Source organism: Heliangelus exortis, chromosome 2, assembly GCF_036169615.1.
Source record: "Heliangelus exortis chromosome 2, bHelExo1.hap1, whole genome shotgun sequence".
NCBI lineage: Eukaryota > Metazoa > Chordata > Aves > Apodiformes > Trochilidae > Heliangelus > Heliangelus exortis.
This window is the reverse complement of record NC_092423.1, coordinates 100,779,464-100,792,564: the sequence shown is the minus strand read 5'-3', so window position 1 is coordinate 100,792,564 and position 13,101 is coordinate 100,779,464. Positions and strand designations below refer to the sequence as shown.

The following is a 13,101-nucleotide window of genomic DNA, read 5'->3' as shown; positions in this document are numbered from 1 at the left end:
TTTTTCCTTTTCAAATGGAAAAATGTCTCTACGTTTATCTAGCAGCCTAGACTCATTGTGTGAGTGACACAACTGTTTAACTTAGCATTTGAAATCTTTGAATGAACACTGGCTGAGCAGTGACTTTCATATATAGACTCTGATTCACACAAATTATAAACTTCACAAATAAAAATTTCTGCAAGGTAAATGCAGGTCCCTGCCCTTTAACTGACATTCTGTTGATTCTATTTTACTTCTCTCCAGGTTTATGCTGAGGTCAGACTATTCTTACGAAGATAAATGTGATCACAGAAAGCTTCAGGCAGTTGGGTCCTGTTTTCATTGTACATACACCCTCTCATTCTCAGAACATTTTGTTCATTTCTCTTCCAGGAAGAACAAAGTAGTACCTTGCAATACCTATTGACTTCATTGTAAATTCACCTGAGCTTGGACAGAGTGAAACTATCAGGATGGAGATTAGGGAGAGTGGTACAGGAATCATAGAAGCTTTATATAAGGTTGCAGCCAATTTTTCAGGATCTCCAGGAGGTCATTTAAAGGGCACAAGGAGGTGACCCCTTCCTGTAACCTTCATGTACCTGAGTGTGCTCCTTGTGAGTACCAGACTGAAAGCAGTTCTGGCAGCTTAGCAGTTTGGAGGGGAAGACTGAACATGAAGTGTCTGTGCTATACAACAGACACACTGTCCAAAACACTAGTTACTTTTTTTCTCCAAACCTCTCTCATGCCCCTGAGTGGAAGCAAGTCACACATACTCTTCCCATCTTCCTCACCCTGTGATCATTGCACAGTATCAGTGTAACAGTTGTTGAAAACATGATGGTGTCTTGTAGCTGTCAGGGGGCTTTACATTTATGTAGAGTGCTAAACATGGGGGAAATAGTTCTTAAGTTACAAGTAAACAATCTCCACACAAATGCCACATGCCTGAAAATTTTCTGTAGATAATTACCCATTTCAGTTTGAAAGAAAGAGAATACTTCATTCAGTTACGTGTTCTTTGTTATCAAAGAGAAACTTGCTAGTACTGAAAAGTGTTGGCTCCCTGGTATTTAAGCAGAGTTTTAGGGAGGTTTGTTTTCCTCTGTGACAAATGTCTAAGATGACAAGGAAAAATCCATTCATTATAATTGGTTTCATATTTGGGAAAAAATGTTATGGTTAATAAATAACCACTAGTTATAATCTAAATAATTATATAATTACAAATTATTTACATATTATATATAAATATACATATTATATATAATATATATAAATAACACTAGTCTCAGCTGGGCAGCAGTTGCTATGTTTCTAGAACTGCTGACCAGCAAGGGGTTTAGAACAAACCAATTGTACCTGGGATTTAAAAAATATTAACTATTCAAATTCTTAGAAATCTCCAAGATCAAGTTACAGCTACAAGCTTTGCATCTGTTGATCATGCTGCTGCCTGAAGCCAACAGAGACACAGCCAAGGCAAGTTCTTTGTTTGCTATCACCTGCCATCTGTAGTGCTTTTGACTTTTAAATGAGCGATTTAGTTTTTTCTTAACAGCTAGTGATCAGATGCTGCACTGTGAAAGGGTTTTTCATAATTTCCTTGAAAAGATGTTCCAATTCCCTAGCTACAGTTTCTTTTAGAAGCAATTAAGAAGTAGTTGCTGGAGGTATTCAGCTGCTGGCGTTGGTAAATGTCTCCTAGGCATCATTTATTTTGCAGCATTCATTTCAAAAAGGCGTGTTCCTCACACAGTTTGGAAAAAGAAGGTCCAGTTTCTGTGGTTTTTGTATAACTGGAATACTCCTAGATCAAGGTAAACAACAAGCTGCCCTCCAAGAGCTTAGCTAGTGCACTTCTAATCATGAAGGGCTTTGAGGGAACTGGACTAGACTGAAGAAAGTAGTCCAAAGTAAAAAATGCTGTAATCATACATCTGTAGGACAGATGTTGTAAGGGCCTCGGCCTCAACTGTTTTGTCTTACAGACTCACACCCACACCCATGTCCTGATATAGACACAGTGGCTACAACCATTTTGGGTGCTTGGGAGTTCCCAGATATGGCTGCAGCTATATCCTGACTCAAAGATTCTTTGGACTTGTTTTCACATAAAGGAAACCTGGGTGAAAAGTTGCCTGGGAGCTGCCTGTCCCCTGCTCACTATGACCCACCCGGCAGGTCCCACACCTCTGGAAGTCTCCCACTGGTCAGTTTACATACAACTTCCTGAGTCCAGATGCCTTCTTTCCCTGTGGTTATTTATAAAAATAACAAGGGACAAGAGTAACATCCCTCTTTAAAGCATTTAGAAGTCTACTAATTCTCTGTGAGGAATGGGGGTTATTTCTTCTACCTAAGTCCATATCAATACAGAGCAGTATGGGTGGAACTTATGCCAGATGAGTGGTCTTAATTTTTACTAGGCTTTTATATGAAAATAGAAGTGATGAAAAACTGAAAACAACCTTACTTGATATCTTATAATCAGATTTTGGGAATTTCTCCAGTGCAATTTCTGTTTTGTAATTCCTGGGTTTGTAAAAATGTTTTAATTGCAGTGTCAGGGTACAGAGACAGTGGTTTTAATGGTATGTTGTTGCAAAAGGACTCATTGGCAGACCCCAACTCTAATCACAGCTGCAATCTATCCTATTCAGTCACTCAAATAAAATTCTGAATAAACTGCCCAAAAGCAAAATGAGTTTCTTTTGACTCTGCCGTGCATGTGCAAAAGTGACGTCAACAACCACTGAACTCTCCTTGCTTTCATTAACCCAAAATAAAAGTCTGGGGGTTGCTGGCAGGAATTACTCAAATTATATCACATATTGGACTGTTGCAGATTTGAAGAGAAGCTGATCAGATTGCAGATTTGAAGAGAGGTGATTGCAACATAAAAAGCTTTGGTCAGATACATCAAAATGGACACTTTGAAGAAATTAACTGCTGTACTGCAATACATTTATATCTTCTACTGCAGCATTCAGAGCTTTAGTGCAGACACTGCATTGGACATACAAATTTCGGCTTATGCTCTGACAGATAACTTATTAACATGTATTTTGATAACATAATCTATTCCTCTGTGATTGACATTGGTGGTTGTGAAGGTAAATATCAGAGTAATCCAAATAAGTAATACAAATAACCCTAAATTTCACCTCGAAGTGCAAATCCAGCAGCTTTTGAACCAGGCCTACTGTGCATTTGAAAACACTGCATTTAAGAAGAAAACTATTTTGTGAGACTCAACATAAGAAGTGGTTTTTTTTCCAGGCTTTTCTTCAGTTCCTGAAGAAGGTGGTTGCTAATGAAGGGAAAAATAAAATGAATTTGTGGAATGTTTCAATGATTGTTGCACCAAACCTCTTCATCTACAAAGGGAAACGTGCAAACCAACAAGAAATGCAAGCAGCTGCCACCACAGCGCATATTGTGCGGCTTTTAATTCGGTACCAGGACATCCTGTGGACAGTGAGTACTGCTGGTTCCCTCTTTGTGGTTCCTGCACACAGAAGCAGCTCAGTGGAAATCAGAGTTCCTAGGAGAAACAGTTAGATATTCTTTGGAAACTGGCTGGAGCCTTTTAGATCTAGAATAAAATAAAGCGACAGGTATCTCTGGAGGGAGATTTACTTTACATATGACAATCATTTTAGACCAAGTTGCCCTCTGGAGGTACCAATCCCACACTATTTTTATTCAGAGATATGCATAGGAGAATGATTCAAAATAGATGCTTAGGCCAAAAGTGTGTACTCCTTGCTGTAATCCGAAAGGTTGGTATGAAGATGATGACAGTCTCAGCTCTTTTCCTTATAACAGAGGGAGAGTATGATGGGGATTGAAAAGACAACCTTGAAGTTTTTACAACCACAACAAATATCACTAAGAAGTTTCATATGGTATGAAAGGTGACCTACAGCTTCACCAAAGGAACAACTGGGTTGTTAAAGGGAGCTATTAATGGCATGTATCTTCTGGGAATAAATAGAGCTTCTGCTGCCTAAAATTTAGCTCCTTTGTAAAACCCCAACACCAGTGTTATGAGGGGAAAAAATGACTGCATATTCTCAGCTCTGTTTTCCTCCCACTAGGTCCCATCCTTCCTGATTTCCCAGGTGAGAAAAATGAATGAAGCAGCAATGAGCAACAGCAAGAGGCAGCTGATGTTTGACAAAGGAGTGAGAAAACTTCTGAGGAGAAAGACCATGGAAAGAGAAAGACCTGAAAGACCAGAGGTGTGGTAAACATATATCCTTTTCATGGGTAGCTTTAACAATCTTCCCTCATTTCTTATCTCATAAAATCTTTTGGGGGTAGGACGGGAGATTTTGACATTCAAAATACATTGACTGAAAGATATGCTTCCCAGTCCAACATCCTGATAAGAGAAAGCTTTGGCAATTGATTGAGAAAAAAGGTGAGGAAGGCAGAATAGTTTTTAACAGCCCAAGCTATAAACTAACTGGGTTAGAATGATGGTTTTGTTGGATGGGGCTTTGAGCAATCTGATTGAGTGGGAGGTGTCTCTGCCCATGGCAGAAGGATTGGAACTAGATGATTTTTAAAGTCCTGCTCCACCCAGACCATTCTGGAATTCTATGCTATGAACTGGGAACCCATGCTAATTCAGGTTTTTTGAGAATTAATTTGCTGTCTGAAATATATTATGGGTAGGAGAGACTGGCGCTGCAGAATGAGACATAGATGTTTGCTTAAAATGGTGGTATAGGCAACTGTGTTACCAAACTGTATTCACCCTGGAACAAGTACAGAAAGGGCTTTTCTGTGGAGTCTATTACTGTAGTCCTTGCACCTTCAGGAGGGCATGTTCATTGATCACAGTAATTGGCTTTGCATCTAATGAAAATGAGACTGGGCATGGCAGGTAGCTGAAATATGAAGGGCAAATTGGAGGCAAACTCTGTTTGGATAACTGAGTTGAATTTTGAGAGCACTTAACGAAAACCCTGGGTCTCAGATGTTCTAAATTACACAGGGACAGAGACTAGAGAGACTATTGTATTCTACTCAGCATGGTATTAACTGGATTAGAACTGGAATGCAAACCTTGCTAATTGATTTATCCACCATTAATCATGGAAGAGTGCATAAACTTCATAGATGAGCGTTTGAACCCTGTGCAAGGTCAAATCTCAAATTAACAGAAACCACATGGTGTTTAGATATTTTACTGTACATAAGCTTCGATCTGGTTGAAACTATAGGAAGTGGAGAGAGAGAACTGGATCTTTATGCCTCAGAAGAATTTAACCTATAAATGAATGATCCAGTACTCCAAGTCATTTCTACGTATTTTTAAATGAGCAGTTGGTTCCCTGACCAGTGCTGACAGAAATGACTTAAAAGATCTCAGATAACAACTTGACTCAATATTACTGGAAGCAATTAAAATTCAAGAGCTGGTACTTAATTCTGCATTCATTTATGTGATGCTTAGCAAGGAGTTTGAGTCTTTGTGTTGTATCTTATTACGCTACATCTATGAATTTGTGTTTGTATGACTGTAAATACTTTCTTTTAATAAGTGAATACAGGACAGTGATTTTTGCAAGTAACATCAAAAGAGATGCAGAACTGTTTCTGAATACAGCTAAAGCAATATATGCCTTAAACTTACTCAACTGAGTATCTATTTTAGGGAGCTGTCACTTTCCCCCCATACCTTCAGTGTGACATACCCGAGGGGGTGATAAGAGTTTATGCTCCACTACATTCTAAAGTCTCTATGGCAATTCAACTCAACAGCCAAACAAAAGCCAAAGATATCCTGGCTCGATTCCACTGTGAAAACAGGTGGGTAAATCAGAACATTTTGTTTTTCCTGAACAATAATGTCAGAACCATTAATGAATAGATTGTCTGCTTTTCAAAGACTCATTGTGTTAGAAGAACTCTTTTTCTAATCTAAATTTGCTAATTTATGGTTACGTTGGTCAAAATATTTTTTACCACTAATGTTATTCTGTGTATTTTACTTAATGATTTTCTCTTTGCTCTCTGTTATGTCACTATTAAAAGCATACACTTTTTTAATAGACTTGCTGTGTAGTAGAAGACTTAGTGAACTCTGACACAGTAACCTATCTCTAGTAGATTCAGTATTCTGCAGAGCACCGTTTGGTGGAAGTCCTTGCTTTTGACAAGGAAGTTCACAGGGGTGAAAATATTGATTTTTAGCTTAATATTGCTGGTGGTTATAACAGCAGTGCTTGTAACAGAAAGACAAATAAAAGGTTTTTTTTTCTATCCTATCCTAGCCGCGGTTCATCACAGAACATGAGAGGCCAGATCCAAAGTTTACATGAAATTGGAGGAAATATAGGTAGGTCTGTCTCATTTTTGAAAATTCAATTCTGAATGTCCTTAGCCTTCCAAAACACCTCAGGGCAAGGTTGTTTTCACACAGCTGGGTCTCTCCCACCTTCCAGCCCATCTACAGGAGAAATGTCTGACCCAAAAGCTGTTAAAAGCAATGTAATAATTCCTTCTGACTCCAGCATGATTGCAAGGGCACCCTGCAGGAGACAGTGACCTGATCTCAGTGGCTGGATCTCAGCAGCACTCCTTAAAGTCTTGCCAAATTCATCTGACCTTTTGCTTACCCCTCACTCTCATAATTGAGCTTTTTTTCGTGGTTAAGAGATCTTCCTCTTGTAAGCACATTCCACCTCTCTGTCAAGTCTTTTCCCAAGACCTGTTTTTTCCTCACTGTATTTAAGTGTTAAACTCCAAATGAAAAACACAAAGCAAGAATTCAGCCCTTGCATGTATGGTTGTACTATACTCATACTAACCCATGTGCTTTATTTAGATTGTAAATTCCTTTCAGTAGGGATTTTGTCTTCTTCTGTGTTGCATGCGGTGACATTCTTGTAATAACAGCAGTGGCTTGCCACACAAGTTCCTGGCCTAAAGGTCAAAAACCAGATTTTAATTTGATATTGCACAGCCCTGACTCCTCTCTCTATTCATACAGAAATTCTGGATGCTCTGTTGGAGTTTTCTGTCAACTGTCTGATTAGGTTATTTTTTAATTCTTCTAGATTCATCTCTACACAGTTTTCATAAAGTTATTACAAAACACCACAGACTTGCTTCAGCAGCAGTCAATCAGCAGAGTCTTTATTACTGAGGATACCCACAATTAAATCTGATTAGTGATTTGTTTTTTCCTGGTGAAGCAGGATGACCTACTGATCCTAAACCAGGAGAAGATCCTAAAGGCCTTGTGAACAAATCCCAAGTATTCCCACCACTCTCTTTCAAAAATCTGGATGCTTAATTTGCATCTTAATTTAAAATTATTTTTATAGCCCTAGATCATCCAGAGTACCTTATTACATTGATTATGCATTAATTCATTTATACTGCTTTCAGTTTAATAAAATCATTAGGACCTCACTGACCTTGTAAGTAACTACAAAAATTATACCACAACCTTTTGTGTCACAGCAGTGTAACCTCACCAGATAAATGACTTCACCACCCAGTGTAAACGCAATATAAGCCAATAAATCAACTTAACTCAAGAATTTATTGCCTTATTACTCTGTTAAGCACCAATTGCCTCCTTCTTTGGCAAAGGCAGCAGGGACTCCCCAGCCAACTCCTATTCCCAGTCACCCCCTAATGAAACCTGTAAACTGCTAGACTTCAGAGGATTCTCTTTTTGTTTTTTTAATCATCAAAACAGCAATTGCCAAAAAAGTTTATATTGTCCCTATATTTCTTTGCAAGATTCTAGCTGGATGGGAATACATGGTTTACAGAGTCACTTTGTCAGCATTTAAAAATAGTGTAGAAACAAAATCATGTAGTCCTAATTCCAGCCCAGTAAATCCCATAGGTGTAACAATGTTATTAACGCTTCTATTAAAACCATAATATTTGTTCACCATCTGACTAAATGCCTTGTCCATAACTCAGTGTTAACACAGGGCATCTTGCCTGGAAGTGAAAGTGAATTCATGACTCTCCTGTGACTAAAGTACCTGGCAAATTTACCAATGCTCCTGCATGTATCCAGGCAAGATGTCAACTGGACACACCAAACTGGGCTTGCTATGTGCAATACATTTAAGGACATTTTAACATAGCTCTATCCCATTTATTAACGTGCTCAAAAAGTGCTATGATTGATGGTGGGCAACTTCCATTTCAGGTCAGCACTGTTTGGATCCGGATGCATACATGTTAGATGTTTACCGTGCAAATCCTCAGGCAGAATGGGTGATAAAGCCAAAAGCAAGCTGAAGCAGAAGGCTGTGGCATACTGGACAAAACCCAAATGGACAACAGTGATGCCTGTCATTTTAAGAAGCTCTGGAGAGAGATGAAACAAGGTGGTAGCTACAGGATATCATTCCTACCTACTGTACTGTCCAACTCATGTTTGCCATGTACTATTTTTGGTATTAGCATTACCGCTCCGGCTTCAGGACCATCTGAAAGCAGCACAGGGGTTGGTTATACTTCATATAGGTTACACTTGTGCCAGGTGGCCCAGGACTGAAGGAGGACAGACCAAGGTACGGTGCACAGAAAACAACCTGTTGTGTATGGAGTTGTGTTTCCTGACCTGGTGTCAGAACAATTTTTTTGAAAGAGTCCAGTGGCATCCGTTGATGCCCAAAACACTACAGACCACGGTGTGTGACGTAGAAGCATCACAGAGCCATTTAAGAAGAGAAGGTCTCTGTCAAGCATGGAAGACCTCAACCTGCAATGGTGCCAAGATGTAGCTGTGTGACAGAATCAAACATTTCTGCTGAAAGCAAACCTGTCCAGAGTGTATTACTGCAATATATAGGTCTCTTAGTCACTCTTCAGGAGACACTGAATGTGGAGGAGAGAGGGAGGCAGGTAGAAGAACTATTGTATAGGCAGCTATACTGCTTTATGTATGTATCACTGTATATATTACTACCATTTTTTCCAAAACAGTCTGCCTGAATCAAATTACTGTGTGCAATTGTAGAGCCACAAACCATTTTCTCCTTCCTTCCCCTGTCACATACACAAGCTTTGGGAGACAAATGTTAGGTGAGAAGGGGCATATTCTCTTGGCTCAGTCTTTTACTTGATACTCTCATATCAGATGTAAGTCAGTGTAATGCCATCATATCAGGTATGTGTTAATGGTGCCATTTACAGCCATTGCCTTTTTTGTTAAGCATTATAGTTTCTTAATTTGTAACCTAATTCTTTTTCCTTTGATTATTTTAGCTTTAATATGTAAGCAACTTTTATACTATTCAGCTGCATTGAGAAGAGAGATCTTTGTCTGGATCGATCTTTGTCTGGATCTTGTATAATACAGCACAGAGAAGAAAAAGAGCTTTCAATGAGTTATTTAATACTCTTAACATTTACACGTGAGGGCCTTAACACCATAGCCAAACTAGGTCCAGCTGTTCTGCAAACACACAGTGTATTGCACCTCCTTTTACTGACAGCACGTGGGCTATGAAATGAAACCACACAGGCTGATGAGAACTGTGGGCTGTGATGGCACTGGGAATACAGCACAGGAAATGTTAGACAGTATGCCTAGTTTGTAGCCAGTCACAAGGGTGAGAGCTACAGAGCTATTCTTCACCTAATCACCTGGTTTGGGGCTGTACTTTATAGAACTCAATCATGTTTGCTGTGTAGGGAAATCGCAAGTCTCTGGGAACCACAAGGATCATTTTTGTCTTTGTTTTACACAAAAATGTGGGAACTGATGCCTTCAACTGCACTGCAATGTCTCTGTTGTTAGATGGTCATATAGTAGAATGAATTCACCCACAGTCTGAGCAGTGTTTTTTCCTGACCTCGGCTCACAGATAAGGAAGGAGCTGTTTCTCTGTTTTTGAGGTTGTAATGTAAAAGTGTTCTGAACCAAGTCCTCCAGGTGAGCTTAAAGTACGCTGTCCTGCAGAGAAATCTGTAACCCATGGTGTTCTGCTGAAGCAGTCCCATTAGCATTTTCACACAGTAGAAAGCCTTCTTCTGGTTCAGAGTTTATCATGTTCTCCAGGAGTTAACTTCTTAGTGTTCAGTGAAAGAAATCAGCACTGGAGTAAGTACTTTTACCAGCAACAATGTCTACAGAGGGCAGATCCTGTCTGTCTTTCTTTTATTCTTGGGATAAAAATAAAAAAAAAACCCTAGCAAGATTATTCTTTCATTTTCTTTAAAATAGTGAAGTATTTAACTATCCAATTTTGTTTGCTTGTTTGTTTTTTTCTCAACAGTAAGGAATGCAGTGACAGCCAGGTTAAAACGAGGACAATTGTGTTATAAAACATGTTGTTTTGACAACTATTTATTTAAGTATATGAGAGGGAGTGGACCAGTGATTTGTTCATAGGACTAAGCATAAACATTTTTTCAAGTGCTTGATTCCTGATTCCCGTTAGTTCCCACTGCAGCAATGGACAAATCTCTGCTATGATGCCCTTTTCTTTTAGCTGTAAAACAGGACCAGTACTTTCCTTATAAAGGTAACATGAGAATTAGCTGAGCTAAATTCTGCTTTCAGATGCAAGCCAAACAATTCCTAGAGCAGAACAGGAGTTATAAACATCCATCGAGGAAGGACAAACTCAGCAAAGGGATTTTATGTTCAAGGTTCTTTGAATATGAAGAGCATCACATAAATGCTAAGCATTATTGTATTTATAGAGACTAAAAGAGTTTTTGCGACTACACAGAAAGTCTGAACATCAATGAAAGGATTCAAAATGTTGTAGCAAATGAAAACTTTTTACAGTACTTTTAGACAAATACTTTGACCTCCTCCGTCTTGCCCACTCGTTTCACTCTGTGTTCTCAGTGGCCACACAGGGGAAAGTACAGAGCACCCCTGTGCTCAAACAGTAACTTGCTTAGAATGTTATGGAACCTGAAACAAGGACTTCATCAAAATTACCCCTGAAATAGATCTCACTGTATTCCATACAAGAGAAAAAGGGTTTTTTGGAAGACTTTCACCTTTTACTGCTTGGCAAATTTCCTAGTTAAGAAAGCCAAATCTTATGTATTCTTCCTGCAAACACTTGTTTTATACTAAAATTGCCTGTAACTTTCTAAGACATGCATATTAGTAGATGAACTAGAGTCTATGCATGGTGCTTAGACTACAGCATGGCCAAATACCTGCTGTGTCTGAAAATAATGGCAAAATTCTTTTTCATTATGACCTAGTGACAGATCTAACGACCCATGAGTACTCTGTTTAATACTGTCACACATTAAATTGTTTTCTGTTGTTGAGGTACACTAGCTTGATTTAATATGGACCAGACAAACTGAACTATCTCTACTATGTATGAAGTGTCAACTTTAGGCCTTGTATTTCAAAACAGTGCTGGAGGCCTGGAATTCTGTTCTTATTAACAGCAGTTAAGTCAAAACCAAGTTATGCTACCATTGTCACCCAGCAAAAACCAACCTATGTGGAAAGTAATAAAACGGTAGCAAGGAGAAAGAAACTTATTCAGTAAATTCCAAAGAAGGCTCAGGCATTTAAGAACTCCATGGTTCTACAAAGACATTACTTTGCATATCATGAGAGAGAGTGTTGCAAGAAATAGGTGTTGGAAACAGACTGGTATGCTCTAACCTGTTTATGCAGCTAATGTCATTAGGATGTGTGTGTGTGTGTTTGTGCAAATGTGCCTGTGTATAATATTAACTACCTCACTCTGCATTTTCCAGGAAAAATAATTTGGCTGAAGAGGTTTACTATTCCAAAACTTTGTTATTAACTATACCTCTCCACTACTCTTTTACATTGATAAAATGTTTCTCCTTTGAAAGGGGCAAGACTTGGAAATTATAAAAAATATATAATAAAAGACATATTTCAGGATATGGACGAAATTTTATCCAAATCATGTTGCCTCACTTACTGCTTGTAATGTGAACTATATGAGATCAGATCTTTGGATGAATAGATAACAAATACAAACATACTGTGTTTCAGGTTTTTATTTTTCAATGGCTTTCCATTAATACGTGTCTTTTCTGGAAAATAATATGATGCCACTAATCAAAGCAAAGTGTTTGTATGTATGTTTCCCTCACAATCCTCATTATGTTATGTGCTTTGTTGAAGTAAGCCAGACGTTAGGTGTATTTGTACAGCAGAATGCATCCATTGTATTGTATCTGTGTCAAAAATAAAACCAATACCAACAAAGAAATCTCTTCAAATCTAAACACATGGGTTTTGTATAGAAGCAGGTGACAGGAACTGCAAAAAGCAGCAGTGAATCTGTCTTAAAAGCAGGTCTGTCATTATAGTATGTGAACAAGTGAGTTACACAAAGGAACATATCCTGCAATCACTGCTCCAGTAGAACTCCAGGAGCTTTTCTTTTGGACTACCTCAATGGAAGGTATAAAATGGCATTGTTTGGAATGCTGCCTCACTGAAGTCAATGAGAAACTGCTTTGGGTTTTCATTTGAGCCAGCCTTTTTTAAACTAGTATGAAATACAGAGATCAAAGCTGACTTAGCAATCAATTGCATAAAATCATATTAATAGCCAAATGAAATTGCAAGGAGAAGACAAAAATACTGCTAGTTCAAAGAGAAAATAGGAGATAGAAGTGACTTGTAAGGGAGTATGTTTATTATAGGGGCACCCTCAAGTAAGACATGGTTGTGACTGCTCGGAGATCTGGCCAGTTGATGAATGGATGTCCTTACTTAAGTCAGATGGAGTACATGTCCCCTGAACCTGGCTCAAGCAGAGCTACTGCAAGCCTCATTTTAAAAAAAAGAGGCAGGTGCAGGAGGAAAATGGGTTAAGACAGACCTGCTGCCTTGTCTCTGAATTAGGAAACACAGGGCACCAAGGGTGCTTTCCTGAGAAAGATGCATTAGTTCTCACTGTTAAAACACATAGTTGTTCCCAAGCCAGACCCAAACTATTTCTTCACCAACACAGTCCACGTGCATCTCTCTGATTTAGAGTTGTGGCTTCTCCTGCAGCTGATGATAAGAAAGCATAAACAGGATCATAACCTCCCTAGACAATGTGGCTAAAAAAGGGGTCCAGAAACACTGGATATTGCATCAGTAGGAAAAGG

General features: G+C 38.7%; 1 protein-coding gene across 3 annotated transcripts in view; it reads left to right on the top strand.

Moving 5' to 3' along the window:
- Nucleotides 1-12,209, top strand: part of ARHGAP28 (Rho GTPase activating protein 28) — a 75,386-nt gene extending 63,177 nt beyond the window's left edge. For all 3 annotated transcript variants that reach the window (XM_071737199.1, XM_071737197.1, XM_071737198.1), the window contains 6 exons: nucleotides 1,385-1,467; nucleotides 3,268-3,465; nucleotides 4,089-4,232; nucleotides 5,657-5,811; nucleotides 6,276-6,340; nucleotides 8,180-12,209. In XM_071737199.1, coding sequence (XP_071593300.1) covers nucleotides 1,385-1,467; nucleotides 3,268-3,465; nucleotides 4,089-4,232; nucleotides 5,657-5,811; nucleotides 6,276-6,340; nucleotides 8,180-8,271 — 737 coding nt within the window. In that variant the 3' untranslated portion in view covers nucleotides 8,272-12,209. The remainder of the gene's footprint in view (nucleotides 1-1,384; nucleotides 1,468-3,267; nucleotides 3,466-4,088; nucleotides 4,233-5,656; nucleotides 5,812-6,275; nucleotides 6,341-8,179) is intronic.
- Nucleotides 12,210-13,101: the final 892 nt, after the last annotated feature.